At 39.8% G+C, this 12,962-nt stretch overlaps 1 protein-coding gene and 1 long non-coding RNA gene across 8 annotated transcripts in view; one reads left to right on the top strand and one right to left on the bottom strand.

The window, feature by feature from the left end:
* The window catches only part of NKAIN2 (sodium/potassium transporting ATPase interacting 2), a gene marked incomplete at its 3' end in the record, with an annotated part of 446,592 nt that overhangs the window by 409,130 nt on the left and 24,500 nt on the right, over positions 1–12,962 (top strand). For all 6 annotated transcript variants that reach the window (XM_082216183.1, XM_082216182.1, XM_082216180.1 and 3 more), the window contains one exon: positions 11,458–11,518. In XM_082216183.1, coding sequence (XP_082072309.1) covers positions 11,458–11,518 — 61 coding nt within the window. The remainder of the gene's footprint in view (positions 1–11,457; positions 11,519–12,962) is intronic.
* The window catches only part of LOC309528598, a 66,388-nt gene that overhangs the window by 31,435 nt on the left and 21,991 nt on the right, over positions 1–12,962 (bottom strand). The window contains exons 2-3 of one of the 2 annotated variants that reach the window (XR_014217822.1): positions 6,522–6,627; positions 2,519–3,647 (exon numbers count right to left, since the gene is read on the bottom strand). The exons of the other annotated variant lie outside the window; for it this stretch is intronic. This is a non-coding gene — a long non-coding RNA (uncharacterized lncRNA). Of the gene's footprint in view, positions 1–2,518; positions 3,648–6,521; positions 6,628–12,962 lie in introns of those variants that run through there. 2 annotated transcript variants of the gene reach the window in all.

The raw sequence follows: 12,962 nt of genomic DNA, 5'->3' as shown, positions 1-12,962 counted from the left end.
CCCTGACTTCACACATTTCCAGCTGCCCTTCTTTGGCTACAGCAACACTTACCAAGCCAGGCAGGTCAGTGGTTTCAGCACCATGGAAAGCTCCAGTAAAGCCTGGGTGTGAATGGAGGCCATTTGTTTTTTTGTTTTTTTAATGATATTTATTAAAGTTTCAAAGAAAAAATTACATAAATAAAAAGAGGGGGGAAAGAAAAAGAAATAAAAAGGAAAAAAATACAAAATACAGAAAAAAGATAAAAAACACTTTAAAAACACATCAATCTTTCCATGCCTTACATTTCATTTCCTTACTTCCCTGACCTCCTCACACCTCCCTTTTTTGTATTCCAGTTCTGTTAGTTAATTCAGCAATTCCTTTCCCTCTTTGTTTTTGTCTTAATCCTTTAACTTAATATATTATAACTTTGAATTTTCACCTGTTAACAATCCATTTTTACATACACCATTATAACATTACTGCTAAAACCACTTAACTTCATTCTGACATCATTCTAACATTCATTAATTTTGCAATATTTCTGTAAATAGTCTTTAAATTTCTTCCAATCTTCTTCCACAGACTCTTCTCCCTGGTCTCGGATTCTGCCAGTCATTTCCGCCCATTCCATGTAGTCCATCACCTTCATCTGCCATTCTTCCAGAGTGGATCTTTCAATACTTTGCAATAAGTATTCTTGCTGCTGTTGTGGCATACATTAAAAAAGTTCTGTCCTTCTTTGACACCATTTGGCCGACCATGCCCAGGAGAAAGGCCTCTGGTTTCTTCAGGAAGGTATATTTAAATACCCTTTTCATTTCATTATAAATCATCTCCCAGAAAGCCTTAATCCTTGGGCACGTCCACCAAAGGTGAAAGAATGTACCTTCAGTCTCTTTACATTTCCAACATTTATTATCAGGCAAATGATAGATTTTTGCAAGCTTGACTGGTGTCATGTACCACCTGTACTGTATATCATTTTCATAATATTCTCTCTTAAGGCATTACATGCCGTGAATTTCATACCTGTGGTCCATAACTGTTCCCAGTCAGCCATCATTATGTTATGTCCAACATCTTGTTCCTATTTAATTATAGCAGATTTCACCGTTTCATCCTGTGTATTCCATTTCAACAGCAAGTTATACATCTTTGACAAAATCTTAGTTTTGGGTTCTAGCAGTTCTGTTTCTAATTTTGATTTTTCCACCTGGAAGCCAATTTTCTTGGAATGGAGGCCATTTGAATCCCTTCACACAGTCTAGCTCTCTCAAGCTCCACACACAGTCCCACCTGAAGAGTGTGGATCATTAAATGACCAACTCCCTGGCCCTAACATGAGTGCTTCTCCTCTATTCTGTGACCTCCCACCTAACCTGCTCCCATGGTTGAGCAGGGAGTGGGTGGTATTTGACTCCTCGTGTCTCAATTAAGGCATTCCCAAGGGCCCTGGCTCAGGTTCCACAGTATCCAGAATCTGTTCCAATTCCCAGCCAGTAGTACAGCAGCCCCAGACCTGATCAGCTTATTTTGAGATTGAAGCTGATGCCACTCCCCAAATATCCATGTGTTTATATGGATATCTTCAAAGAAGCTGCTTTTGTGCTGGTTGCATTGAATCATTCATGCAGACAGCTATACACACAAAGCCTTTCCATTTGCAGATATCTGCATTAACCCATGAGCATCAGGTGTAGGACCAAGACCTGTGGTTTAGACCTAAGCTTGGGTGCTGGAGGCAACATCCAAATAGGATAACAGGGCCAGCTGTAGTATTGCCAGTGACTTCAGGGAAGAGGGCAAGTGCAGACTCCTCTGTAGGTTTTAAATACAAACATAAATGAAAATGTGTCAGCAGAGGATATGTCTAACATCCTGTAGACTGAGTACCATTACCTCATCTAACAGTGATCTGTGACATTAACTCTGTCCTCACATTTGAAAGTCACATTGAAAATGTTGAGGAGGAAGCAGGGCTGTTGTCCCTGACCTCCATTCATTCAGCTGAATATGAGAATGTTGTTGTATGCATGCTTGGGATCTCTGACCTTGTGCACACCCTCTACTGTATTTCATAACTTCCACTTAACATTCAGGGGACAGAGTCACTAGACGCAATCCCCCTCACCCATCCATGTGCTGAGGGTGGGTTTGAAGCTCTAGGATAATGATAGAAAACAATCGTTATTGCATTGTGACTTCCAAATCCCCTTAACACTGATCTAATTCTACTCATATTAATAGAATAATATCTTGTCTCTTTTGTTCTAGTACTGAAAAAAATCAGTATAGTGTGTTTTCTCCATGGTAACCCATCAGTCCCAAAAATGAAAATTTTGCATAATTCAGAATTCAGCATATTTCCATCATTATAGATCTGCTTTTGCTTAAAGGATTATTACCCCTACATGACAAAGCTTGCCTTTTTTATTTGAAAAAAAATCTGTATGAATGAATGAAGTTGATTTAAAATTTGCTAAATTTTATTGAAACTCGTTTATCAGGTATTGTCATATACTACATGTCAGCTTTCAAATAATTACTCTGCATGTCAAATACAGTCAAGCACCGACTGCTACCTGGCAGATATTGTCAAAACTACTGCTTCATGCTGGTTGTCCAATACTGTTAAATGTTCATTGCTCCGTGTCAGAGTACCAACAGTAGCTGTGTATTAGATACTGTAACATGTTGGCATAAGAACATAAGAGGCCTGCTGGGTCAGGCCACAATGGCCCCTCTAGTAAAGCTTCCTGTTCTCACAGTTGCAAACCAGGTGGACACGTGGGAAGTCCTATATTATGTTGCAAATACAGATACAGAACAACAAATGTTCAGGGAGTATTTGGAAACTGCCTGCCAACATTTTCAGAGGACTCATTTCAATTCTGATTTCCCATAGAACAGGGAGTGTCCTGAGGAATAGCTCAGATGGTAAGAGCATGGGACTCTTAATCTCTGGGTCATTGGTTTGAGCTGGTTCTAGTGTTGGGCACTACAGGCAGTTAGACTAGGTGATCTACAGTTCTTTAAGTCTATATATTTAATGGTTGTAAGGATGCGTTGATTTATGTTTTATTGTGTCTTGCATTGTTGTAAGCTCACTTGTGGGCCCTTCGAGACGAGGTATAAACATTATTGAAAACCACACATTTTATAAAGATGGAAGAGTAGTGCTGAGGTGACTGCTTGCAGAGATTGTTGTGTTCTTCCATGTCTTCTCAAGCATGTCATTATGTGAGTTTTCAAAAGAAGCAGCATCACTGTGCTTTTGCTAGACTAACAAGCAGATGATGAGAAACAGAAAAACTATCACCATGCCCTGCCTTACTGTACACTTCAATACAAAGCCATAGAATAGTTTTGTGGTGCTTTTTAGTTTGGTGTTTTATTTTTGGTTGGGCTTCTTTTTTCCTTGAAGTGGAATCAAAGAATGGTTATTAAAGGAGATAAACATTATTCATCTTCACAGAAAGCAAAAGCCTGTTTCTGCTTCCAGATTCTCCAAGTCATTCATCTTCATTTTCACAGCTTCCTCTTCCTCGCCTCCTTCATCTAACCTCCGTGGTCTGTTCAGCTTCTGTTTTCTTCCTTGCCCCAATACTTTGGACTTGACTGTCTGGCTTAATAAAGTTACTTCCTTTTGATGATCAATCTACTGTTTGAGTATTAAAAGGAAATAAGAGCATATATAAGAATTATGTGCTTTCATGGAGAGTCTCTCCCTAAATCCGACGGTGTTCTCAGTGTATGAAAACAATTTGTCTCCATAAAGAGGGTCAGGGGAAGTAGTGAGACAGTATTTTGATAAATATTGATTTTGCTTTAGTATGATCACAGCACTTGATGACCTTGGGAACTCCAGAAGTATACTCATAGACTAGAATCAAGAAAACTTTTAGCTTCCAAAACACTGTAAGATTAGATGGCTTAAGAAACATTATTTCAGATTTTCATAATCTTCTATTAGTTTATTGTGTAATGTTTATATGGCATAAATCTAAGTGGGACAGAATATCAATTTCTAGTTATTGCATTTGCTTTTTTTCTTTGGGTGTTCCCTCCACACAATTGTAATCATATGGAGAGGAAGGAACTGTGACAACTGGCCCCACCTGTACTGTCACATCCCAATGTGTCTCACTCTTCATGTGTTTGAGGGGGGATGTCTGAAGAGGAACCTCTTGAATATACATAGGCTCCCCCACTATATGGTCTAGAACTCTATAATTATGTGGAATGAGTGCCTGAAGAGGGTTTCCATGAAATTGGCCCATCCCCATCAGATCCTTGCCATTTGAATACTGAACACTGTCCATCTATATTGGGTGGGGGGAGCATGCATACTCACAGTGGGTCAGTGTGTTAATTGCAAAGTGGGCTCTAGTCCATGAAAGTTTATACCGGAAATCATTATCCTTTTGGGCCCATGGACTTACATGGATTTTCTTAGTGAGTTCTGTACCTGCCACCAACACCCCTCTGATCACTTCTCTCCTGCCTCACCCAGATCAGAGACAAAAAGGGGGAAAGTACACACACACAGTTTGTTTTCTAGAGGATCTGGATAGGCGTTGAATCCAGAAGAATTAAGATGAGCCTTGAAAAGTTGTAAAGGGGAAGGGGAAAGGAGTTTCATTCTTCCAATTTTATCCTTATATCCTTATCAATGTACTTTCAAAGGGCATAAAAGATCATCATCCTTATCACCTTGTATGGGGAAGCAGCAGAAATTGGGAGAAGGAGCTCAGAGGCTTTGTGGACACCAAAGAAAACCTCAAGGGTGCCATTGCACCCACAGACACCACATTGGCGACTGCTGGCTTATTCCTCAATAAATGTGTTACACTTTAGTGTCACAAAACTGTTGTTTTTTCTACCATTGACTAAAGCTGCATACATTCTTTCCCTCAATGAACTCTAGACATTGTAGTTTACCCCTCACAGAATTACAATTCCCAGTAACCCTTAATAAACTACAGTGTCCAGAATTGTGCAGTTTTTTGGGCAGGAGGTGCTGCAAATGTGTTTTAAAGGTAGAGTGTTTACACAGCCTAAACATGCTATCCTCCTGAGTTTCTGTTCAGTAATTTGAGAAGTAACAGTAGGAGAAGGGATGCTTAACCATTAGGACTTCACTATCAGTGGCATATGCACTCTGGTTCATAGTCTGAGTTGTTTTAAGGGAATGGATGCCATAGGGCACTTCTTGAACTGTTTCTGGGATACTTTTCACACATTTAAGGTGTGCATCAGGTCAGTATACAAGTATAAACCTATAAATGATCCACAAACGGGGCAACAATCATATGTTTGCAAAGAGATGTATCATACATCATATTATATCATACAAGTACTAAGTAGCTAAGATTAGCTAAAACTCTTTGTAAAGTGTGTGTGCATGTTTGCATGTATGTATTAGAAAATGAGAAATTGTTCAGTGCATCTGAATGGTTTGTGATACCTCTGGACCAGGCTGCAATCCTAACCCCAACTCATCTGGAAGAAAGCCCCACTGGATTCAATAAGACTTGTATTTGAGTACACACTGTTAGGTTTTTATTTTACTTGATCTCCATAACATCTGAATTCTCTCAAACCTGGGGAGCTATGGATTGACTCTAGGCAGTATGCCTTCTTCCAGCTCTTCTAATCATTGCTTTCTCCACAAAAGGAGCAGAGGTTTCAGGAAAGTTCTCAAAGGGCCGAAGTGTTTCCATGGCAGCATTTCTATCTTTAGGGTAATTCTCTTAAGGCAGAGATAGGGTCCTTCTCTCCATCATCCCCCAAAGACTCATTATCTCCTTTCTAATGGTGACTTTTTAAAAAATCAGACTCAGAACCTAAAAGGTAACTCAAGGCTGGTGGCATAATACACATACACACAAAGTTGAGGTCTGTTTTCCTGAAATACACTTCCTCATTGAAAACACTATAAATCTGGTTGTATCAGATTCACACACACACAGCTGACCTGTCATTGCTTCTCCTTTCTATGCATAAACACTATTGGGAAGCAACTGAATGCCTATCCCTATGTGTGAACTAAGAACCTATTATTAGAGAAAACAGAGTTGCAGATGTGAACTTTAACCAAAACTTGATTTAAAAATCAAGTTTAAATACTGGGGATGCCTGTACAGAAGTGGTTTGCTGGGTGGAGCAGAACCCCTATGCTAGCTCCTAGCAGGTGGTTCAGTGTTGCTTACCAGGAGGGAGGGACAATATAGCAAGGAGGTCAGTGTGGTGCACATGCACCAGCAGAGCCAACCCAGCACACCTGTCATGCACTTGAACCAGACTAACCTCCCTGCTACTTTGTGTCTCCCAATCAACAATGGTGATCCACCTGCCGTGAAGCTAGTGGAGTGACTCCACCTCACTCAGTGAGCTACTTCTGGGTTTGTTTCATGACTCTGCAAATCCCAGCAGAAACCAACGTCCATGTGAACATAGGAGACTGTTCACTGGTAAAAAAATGTAAGAGTGAAAATTTAATGAAAATTCTCTTAATATTTCACTTGCTGCTTACCACTTGTTTGGAGCTTCTTCTTCCTTTGAACTGCAACTTCAATATGATTTTTGCTTTGATGGGTTCTTTGTAAGACAGGAATTAATAAATATTTGGGCTTGGTTGCCTAAATAATGAGAAACTGTAGTCAGCATGACACATACACCACAACCCTAAACCCACTGCAACCACACACGCATGCATGTACACATGACAACCACACATACATGCACACACTCACTTTCCCCCTTCTGCTTGAAAAATGTGTGTTTGCTCCCCGCCCCCAGGTTGATCTTCTTGGAGACTGCAGCTGGGGAGGCAAGAGTTAACCTGCACTCAGCAACTGCAAGGAAGATCACACACAGCCTATGCAACAACCACATCATTAGAGAACTTTCCAGAGAGGGGTGGGGTCACAGCCAGAAAGATAAAAGTCAAGCCTTATTCCCCAGTTGCAACCCTCAAAATTGTTATTAGGCTTCATTTTTAGTTTTGTAATAAAAAACCTCCCATCTTACATTAGCCCTAATATTTAGAGAAGAGAACGCATTCTAGTTGAAAAAGGTATGTCGTTAATCAGTAAGATTGCCTCCTGAAATTTATTTAATGAGTTTTTGCAATACTTAAGGGGATGCAACTGGAAACAATTAAAAGATCAGTGGTATGTACAATTTGTGCTACAGTACATTTGCTATGCAGTGTGTGGGCGAAGGTTAGTTAAGAAGATATTAACTTTTGACATTTTAGCAACAGGCGTGTGGCAAACTCTGTTAATAAGAACATCCTCATCCCTGTAATTTTAGACCACTTTGGGGACTGTTGAGCTGTAAGTGTGATCCATTGATTTGCAAAAATAAATCAAAGAGCCAGGACTTGCACATGTGTGGGTTAAACAGCCCTTCAACTTTTGGTCACGTTAAGTAAAGGCTATAATAGCTCAATGAGGCAAAGACGGCCTGCTGACAATCACACAAGGTTTCACTGTTCTTTGCTACAGTGCATGTTAGCTCCTGCAGTGAATTCTCATCCCTGCTAGTGTGAAAGCCTCCCAGCAGAGCCTCATGACAGATGTGAAATAAATGTGGGATTTAGCTCTGATGTAACATAGAATTGTAGGTAAGATACAACCAGGACCATAAATGCTATTTTTTAATGTCCCACATATCAGCAGGTCTGCATTTTTGGACTTGTGTAAATGAGATGGGCACTACCTGAAAGGGAAGATTATAGTATCTGAGAAACCTGCAGCTTTTCCCCTGGAAGCTAACCCCCCCTCATGAAAAGGTTCATTTTTTCATGAGAAGTAGTGCCATTTTCTTTTTTTGAGGGAGTCATTTGGGTCTTTACAAAAAGTAGCACCTGTGGGAAGATTTGGATTGCGGCCAAGGGGATCAAAACTCTGGCCATATGCCTTAGGAGAGGGTGAGTCTGCGGTAGGAAACAGAACAGGGGAAGTGTGTGGTTTTATAAAAAAAAATACTTGCCTGCTATGCATGTTTGTTATTTACTTCGAATGTCAGGAATCCAAACAGATCACAGAGCCTTGTGCATTCCCTTTAAGCCACCCTGCCAATATCATCATGCTGCTATACAAATACGTGCTGCAACCACATTAGGAATACTGTGTACAGTTCTGGTTGCCTCGCCTCAAAAATGATATTATAGAGTTGTAAAAAGTTTAGACAAGGGTAACCAGAAGGCTCAAGGGGGTGGATCAACTGCAGTGAAGCAGAGCACCTCCGTAGCAACTCCCACAAGGTGAAGCCACTTCTGCTATTGAAGCTCATCTAAGGAGCATTGTGAGATAAGCTGCAGGCAGGAAGTATTTGGGATTCCCATCCATGTGCCCCTTTTGTTCTAAAAATTGTCCCCTGATGTATACATGATTGGACAGAGCTGGGCATGAACAAAGGGGTTTGCTGTCTTCACATCTAAACTGGCCTTCAGTTTTGACCTATTTTTAAGCCACATTTCCATACCTGTTCCCACCATCTGGTGGGCATATTGATAGTGAACAATAATTACTTCATGGCAATGTTGTGTCTGTAATCAGATTGGCATGAAGAGATCTCTGAAAGTAGGTTTTATCTTAGCAAGACAACCTACTCTAACACAAATGTACTATTGCATTTCATGCCTCAGAAGTGATTGAATCAATAATTCCATCATCCAAGAACTGGAATAAATTATTCATGCTAGCCATTTTGGATATTAACATACAAGGCAGGTGGAGACCTTGTGTAATCCTGATCCTTGTTTAGATGCATATTATGTTAAAGTTGTGTACTCTTTGGCTATTAATGAACTAACATATACTGTACAGAGTTTGTGAAAATGTGACTCATCATTTTAGTTTTTTACTATATTTCCTTCCCATTCTTTTCTTTACTATTGCCTGATATCTTTACCTGTCAGATGTGATCATACACCTTTTAACACACTTTTTTTTAGCATGGGAATTGTGGTAAATTTCAGGTCTGCTAAGTGCTCACTGTATTAGCTGAAGCCAGGTAATATAATAAATAAATGATTCCTAAAACTGTACAACAGAATTTCTCACATTTTTCAGCCTAGTGAGCTTGGGGATGTCTCCCACCACTTTTCACTGCACAACTGTGCTAATTTAGCACTCTTGCCAATGGCTGTGTTAGAAAGATGTGAACATTTTCTGCGCAATGGCCAAAAGGTCAGAAAGTGCCATTGCTTTGCCGACCAGCCTCTATACACCCATCTAGGGCTGATCACCAGCTGAGAAATGGCAATGAAGAGGATGCTTCAGTGAGCAATTATAATTGGATCTATTTTGAGGCATGCTTGACAAGCTGTGCTGAGCCACAGCAGTGAGTCTCCTTATGCTGGTTGGGAAGTACTGTTCTACAGAACTCAGCTGGTGACTATGTTCAAAATGTGACTCTGCTATCATACACCATTAAAATGAGCAGCCCTAGCTAGTAGCTGCAATATCCATGCAGGGCTCCAAAAGAGCAGGGATGTCCCATCCTGATGTGAGGAACAGCTTGGTCTGCACAACCACCTTGCTCATATGAAGTCTTCCAAGCATCAAAGAGAATAGAAGCTCTGGTTGTAGAGCACGCCATTTTAACATTTAGGACCTATTGAGCTTTGAATCGTCGTCAGCATTATAAAGTGTTGAAGAAAACATATCCTGTAGTACTAGTTTTAGTAGAAATAAATGCAGGTGCAGAGAATCAAGTGATAGGAAGTTCTTCTGATCTCAGTAATATCAAAGGAAAGATCAAAATGGCCGTTGATTTATAAGGAACAATTTTCCCTGATGCAATATGTGAAGCAGAATCATATAATTCTACCAAATTTTGTTGGGTGAGAAAACAGCAGCTCTTAATTTCACCCCTTACTTTTTACCAGCACTTGGGAAATGTTTGCACATAGCCTTGGTTGTCCATCTACACAAGGAGGAGGAGATTGTGAGCCTGAAGGTTTTCTCACACTCCACTGCATTGATAGCCTACAATAATGATCATAAAAATCATAATAATCATAATAATAATTTATACCCCGCCCATCTGGCTGGGTCAGATCATGTGCAAAACAGCCAACATGGTGCTCTCTAGAAGCTTTGAACTCCAGCTCCCATCATCTCCAGCCTATAGTCAGGAATGATGGGGACTGGAGTCCCCAGCAACTGGAAGACACCAGGGTGACTACCAGTACCTCCCTTTGGCACGATTCCCAAAAGGAATGTGCTGGAGCAACTGTCACAGGCTTCTATTTGAAATTCCTTGATACTACTAATGATGAGCCACACAGCCCAATTTCTTCAGCATTTGGAGAACTTCAAGATTTTAGATGTTGCTTTTTTATTCTTCAGTGAACATATATTCCTCGACTATAGAACCTAATGAATATTATGTATGTTACACCTCTGCTCAATAATCTGTAGTGACTGCTAATTTGTTTCTGGGCAGTTTCAAAGTTTTACTGTTAGTATATCCAGCTTAAGACAAGCTTACTTGCCCCATACATGCCTAGCCAACTGCTTCTACCTGTGGATCTTGCACTTGGTGAAGTGCCATATGATGTTTGTTCTGCATCTGTTGGTAATTTATTGTGGCAGCATCTTCTTTGTTTCAGCTAGCCTATTCATGCACAAAATTTTGTTATGTATACTTGTTTTTAATGTCTGCCGATTTTATGTTTACTGTTGATAATTGTTGTATGTATACTTCTTAGAGGGTTCTTTTAATTAAGTGGTTTATAGTTCTTTCTTAAACAAACATTTTTAAGTATTCAAAGCAATTCACACTCTTCATTTCGGTAACCCTATTATCAGCATTTTACAAATGGCAGAGAGGCTGACACTGCTGAGTTGGGTGGCTGGCCCAAGACTTTGCTCATTCAGCAGTATTGTTTTTCCTTTGCCACTTTAATGTTTTGTTGTGGGTTTTTTATTAAGATTCTTTGGCAGCTTGGCATTTCCTCCGCCCCCCTTCTTTTCTGGAATATGCAGCCATGCAGATATTTATAAAAAGATGGGGCAGATCTCAACACAACGAGGCCATTCACTCATTCATTATATGCACGTGGCTATGATGCTATTGTCTCCGGATTCAGGCTCGCAGGAGTGTCGTGGATAGTATAATATTGTTAGGGTGCATTTTTTACAATGTGAAAAAGCCTTCACTGGGAAAGTGGGCGGTATTATTGTATACTGATTTTCTATATGAATTTCATTTCTGAGTGAAAGGGGGAAAATGAGTGAATTCTTAAAAGAATTTTCCAGCATCGCAGTACACCAGTGCAGCCATTATGGATATTTATCACTGTGCCAAACGTATAATTATGTTAAAGTATTGCAATTTTCATAGAAAAAATAAATAAATGCAGGGAAGATTGTTTTTGTCTTATAAGCGCACACCATTGTTGAGAACTCCAGCCACTTTTACTGTATATTTAATTCTGTTCCCTTTTGTTTAAGCTGGCAGGATTCATCTACGCCTGTTATGTTGTGAAATGTATCACCGAAGAAGAGGACAGCTGTAAGTAAGAAAGGTTTATTACATGCCAGTTGAAACTATTTTTATATCATCCATCTCACTCATCCATCCCACTCCAATATCATTCTGAATACTTTGTCATACTGTAAAATGAGAAATGGGTTGGGGCAGGGGGTAGAATATTTGAACTTAGGCCATGACAGTTCGGAGCAAATGGTGGAAATGGTAAAATGCAGCTACAGAAAATAATTACTTTCTGAAATGAAACACTACAAAACAAAACTTCCTCTAAAAATACTTCACAAAGATCATGTTTCTTGCTTCTCACCCATCTTAATTCTTGCCCTACTAATGTGTGGGTAAAGTTCTTGTAAGGTGACTATTCAGATTTGTTGTAACAGTTTTGGCAAGAATAGAATGCAACAGTTTCATTTCAAACTTGTTAGTTCATGTTTCTTCCAATCAAAAATAGTCAAGGAAAGGGGTTAAATGCTTGGAGTTTCTCCTGGTTTGTTCTGTCTGAAAAACCCTGTTGAGTGGAATGAAGTACATAAACATAATGCAGTAACTTTAGCTTATATTCCTATAATCTTGCTTTTTACCTAATCACTTCTATTGCTTTGGTTCAGTTTGCTATCAATATCAAACAATTAATCTTTATTTGCATTTTCACTGACCAGTTTCTCCTGTATATCTGAGCGTATATCAATAGACAAACTTTATAAATAAATGTAAATATAGCCAGACAAAAACATAGCCACCAGAGAAACAAAAAATACACTTCCTATTAAGAACAGTTTACTCACTCCTTTCCGATAATATTTGTGTCAGTCTAGCAAACGCATGCTGGGGAGGAACAAACTGCAACCCCTTGCTTATGTCTGAACCAGATATTGTGATTCATTTAATTCAAACATATGATGATCAGTAACTCCCAAACAAACCTTGGCTTATGTCTGTGGAGTGAAACAAAGCACATCCCCTCTTTCAGACACAACACCAAGCCAGTGATTATGGTTTGCTTCTCTGCAGCACAAATGGGTTGGCTTGTGTATGGTAAACCAGGAGTGGAGAACCTTTGGCCCTCTAGATGTTCCTGAACTACAACTCCCATCAGCCCTAGTAAGCATACCCAATGATCATGGATGATAGGAGTTGTAGTTCAGCAACTTCATGAGCTGGTTTACTGTGATCTCCAAACGTGGCCAATCACACAGGGGTCAAGAAAGAGGAAGTTCCATGTTCTCTCCCCCTCCCCAATATTTATACACCCCTTTACCTGTGTTGTTTCCCAACCTCTGCCAGAAGCAGCCATGTATGTGGAGCACAATGTAATGATGTCATGATACAGATAAGTATTCCTAAATGTTGTAGGAAAAGCACAGGGGTGGAACTGCCATGGAACTGCCATTTTCAGCAGCAGTCTGTTGAAGAGGTCATCTAGCTATATTCTGAATACATAAAAATTCAGTTTAGAATATTTCAG

This window comes from Podarcis vaucheri, assembly GCF_965113315.1.
Source record: "Podarcis vaucheri genome assembly, chromosome: 3".
Lineage (NCBI taxonomy): Eukaryota > Metazoa > Chordata > Lepidosauria > Squamata > Lacertidae > Podarcis > Podarcis vaucheri.
Note: the sequence above shows the minus strand (reverse complement) of the source record. Positions and strands in the feature narration are given on the sequence as shown.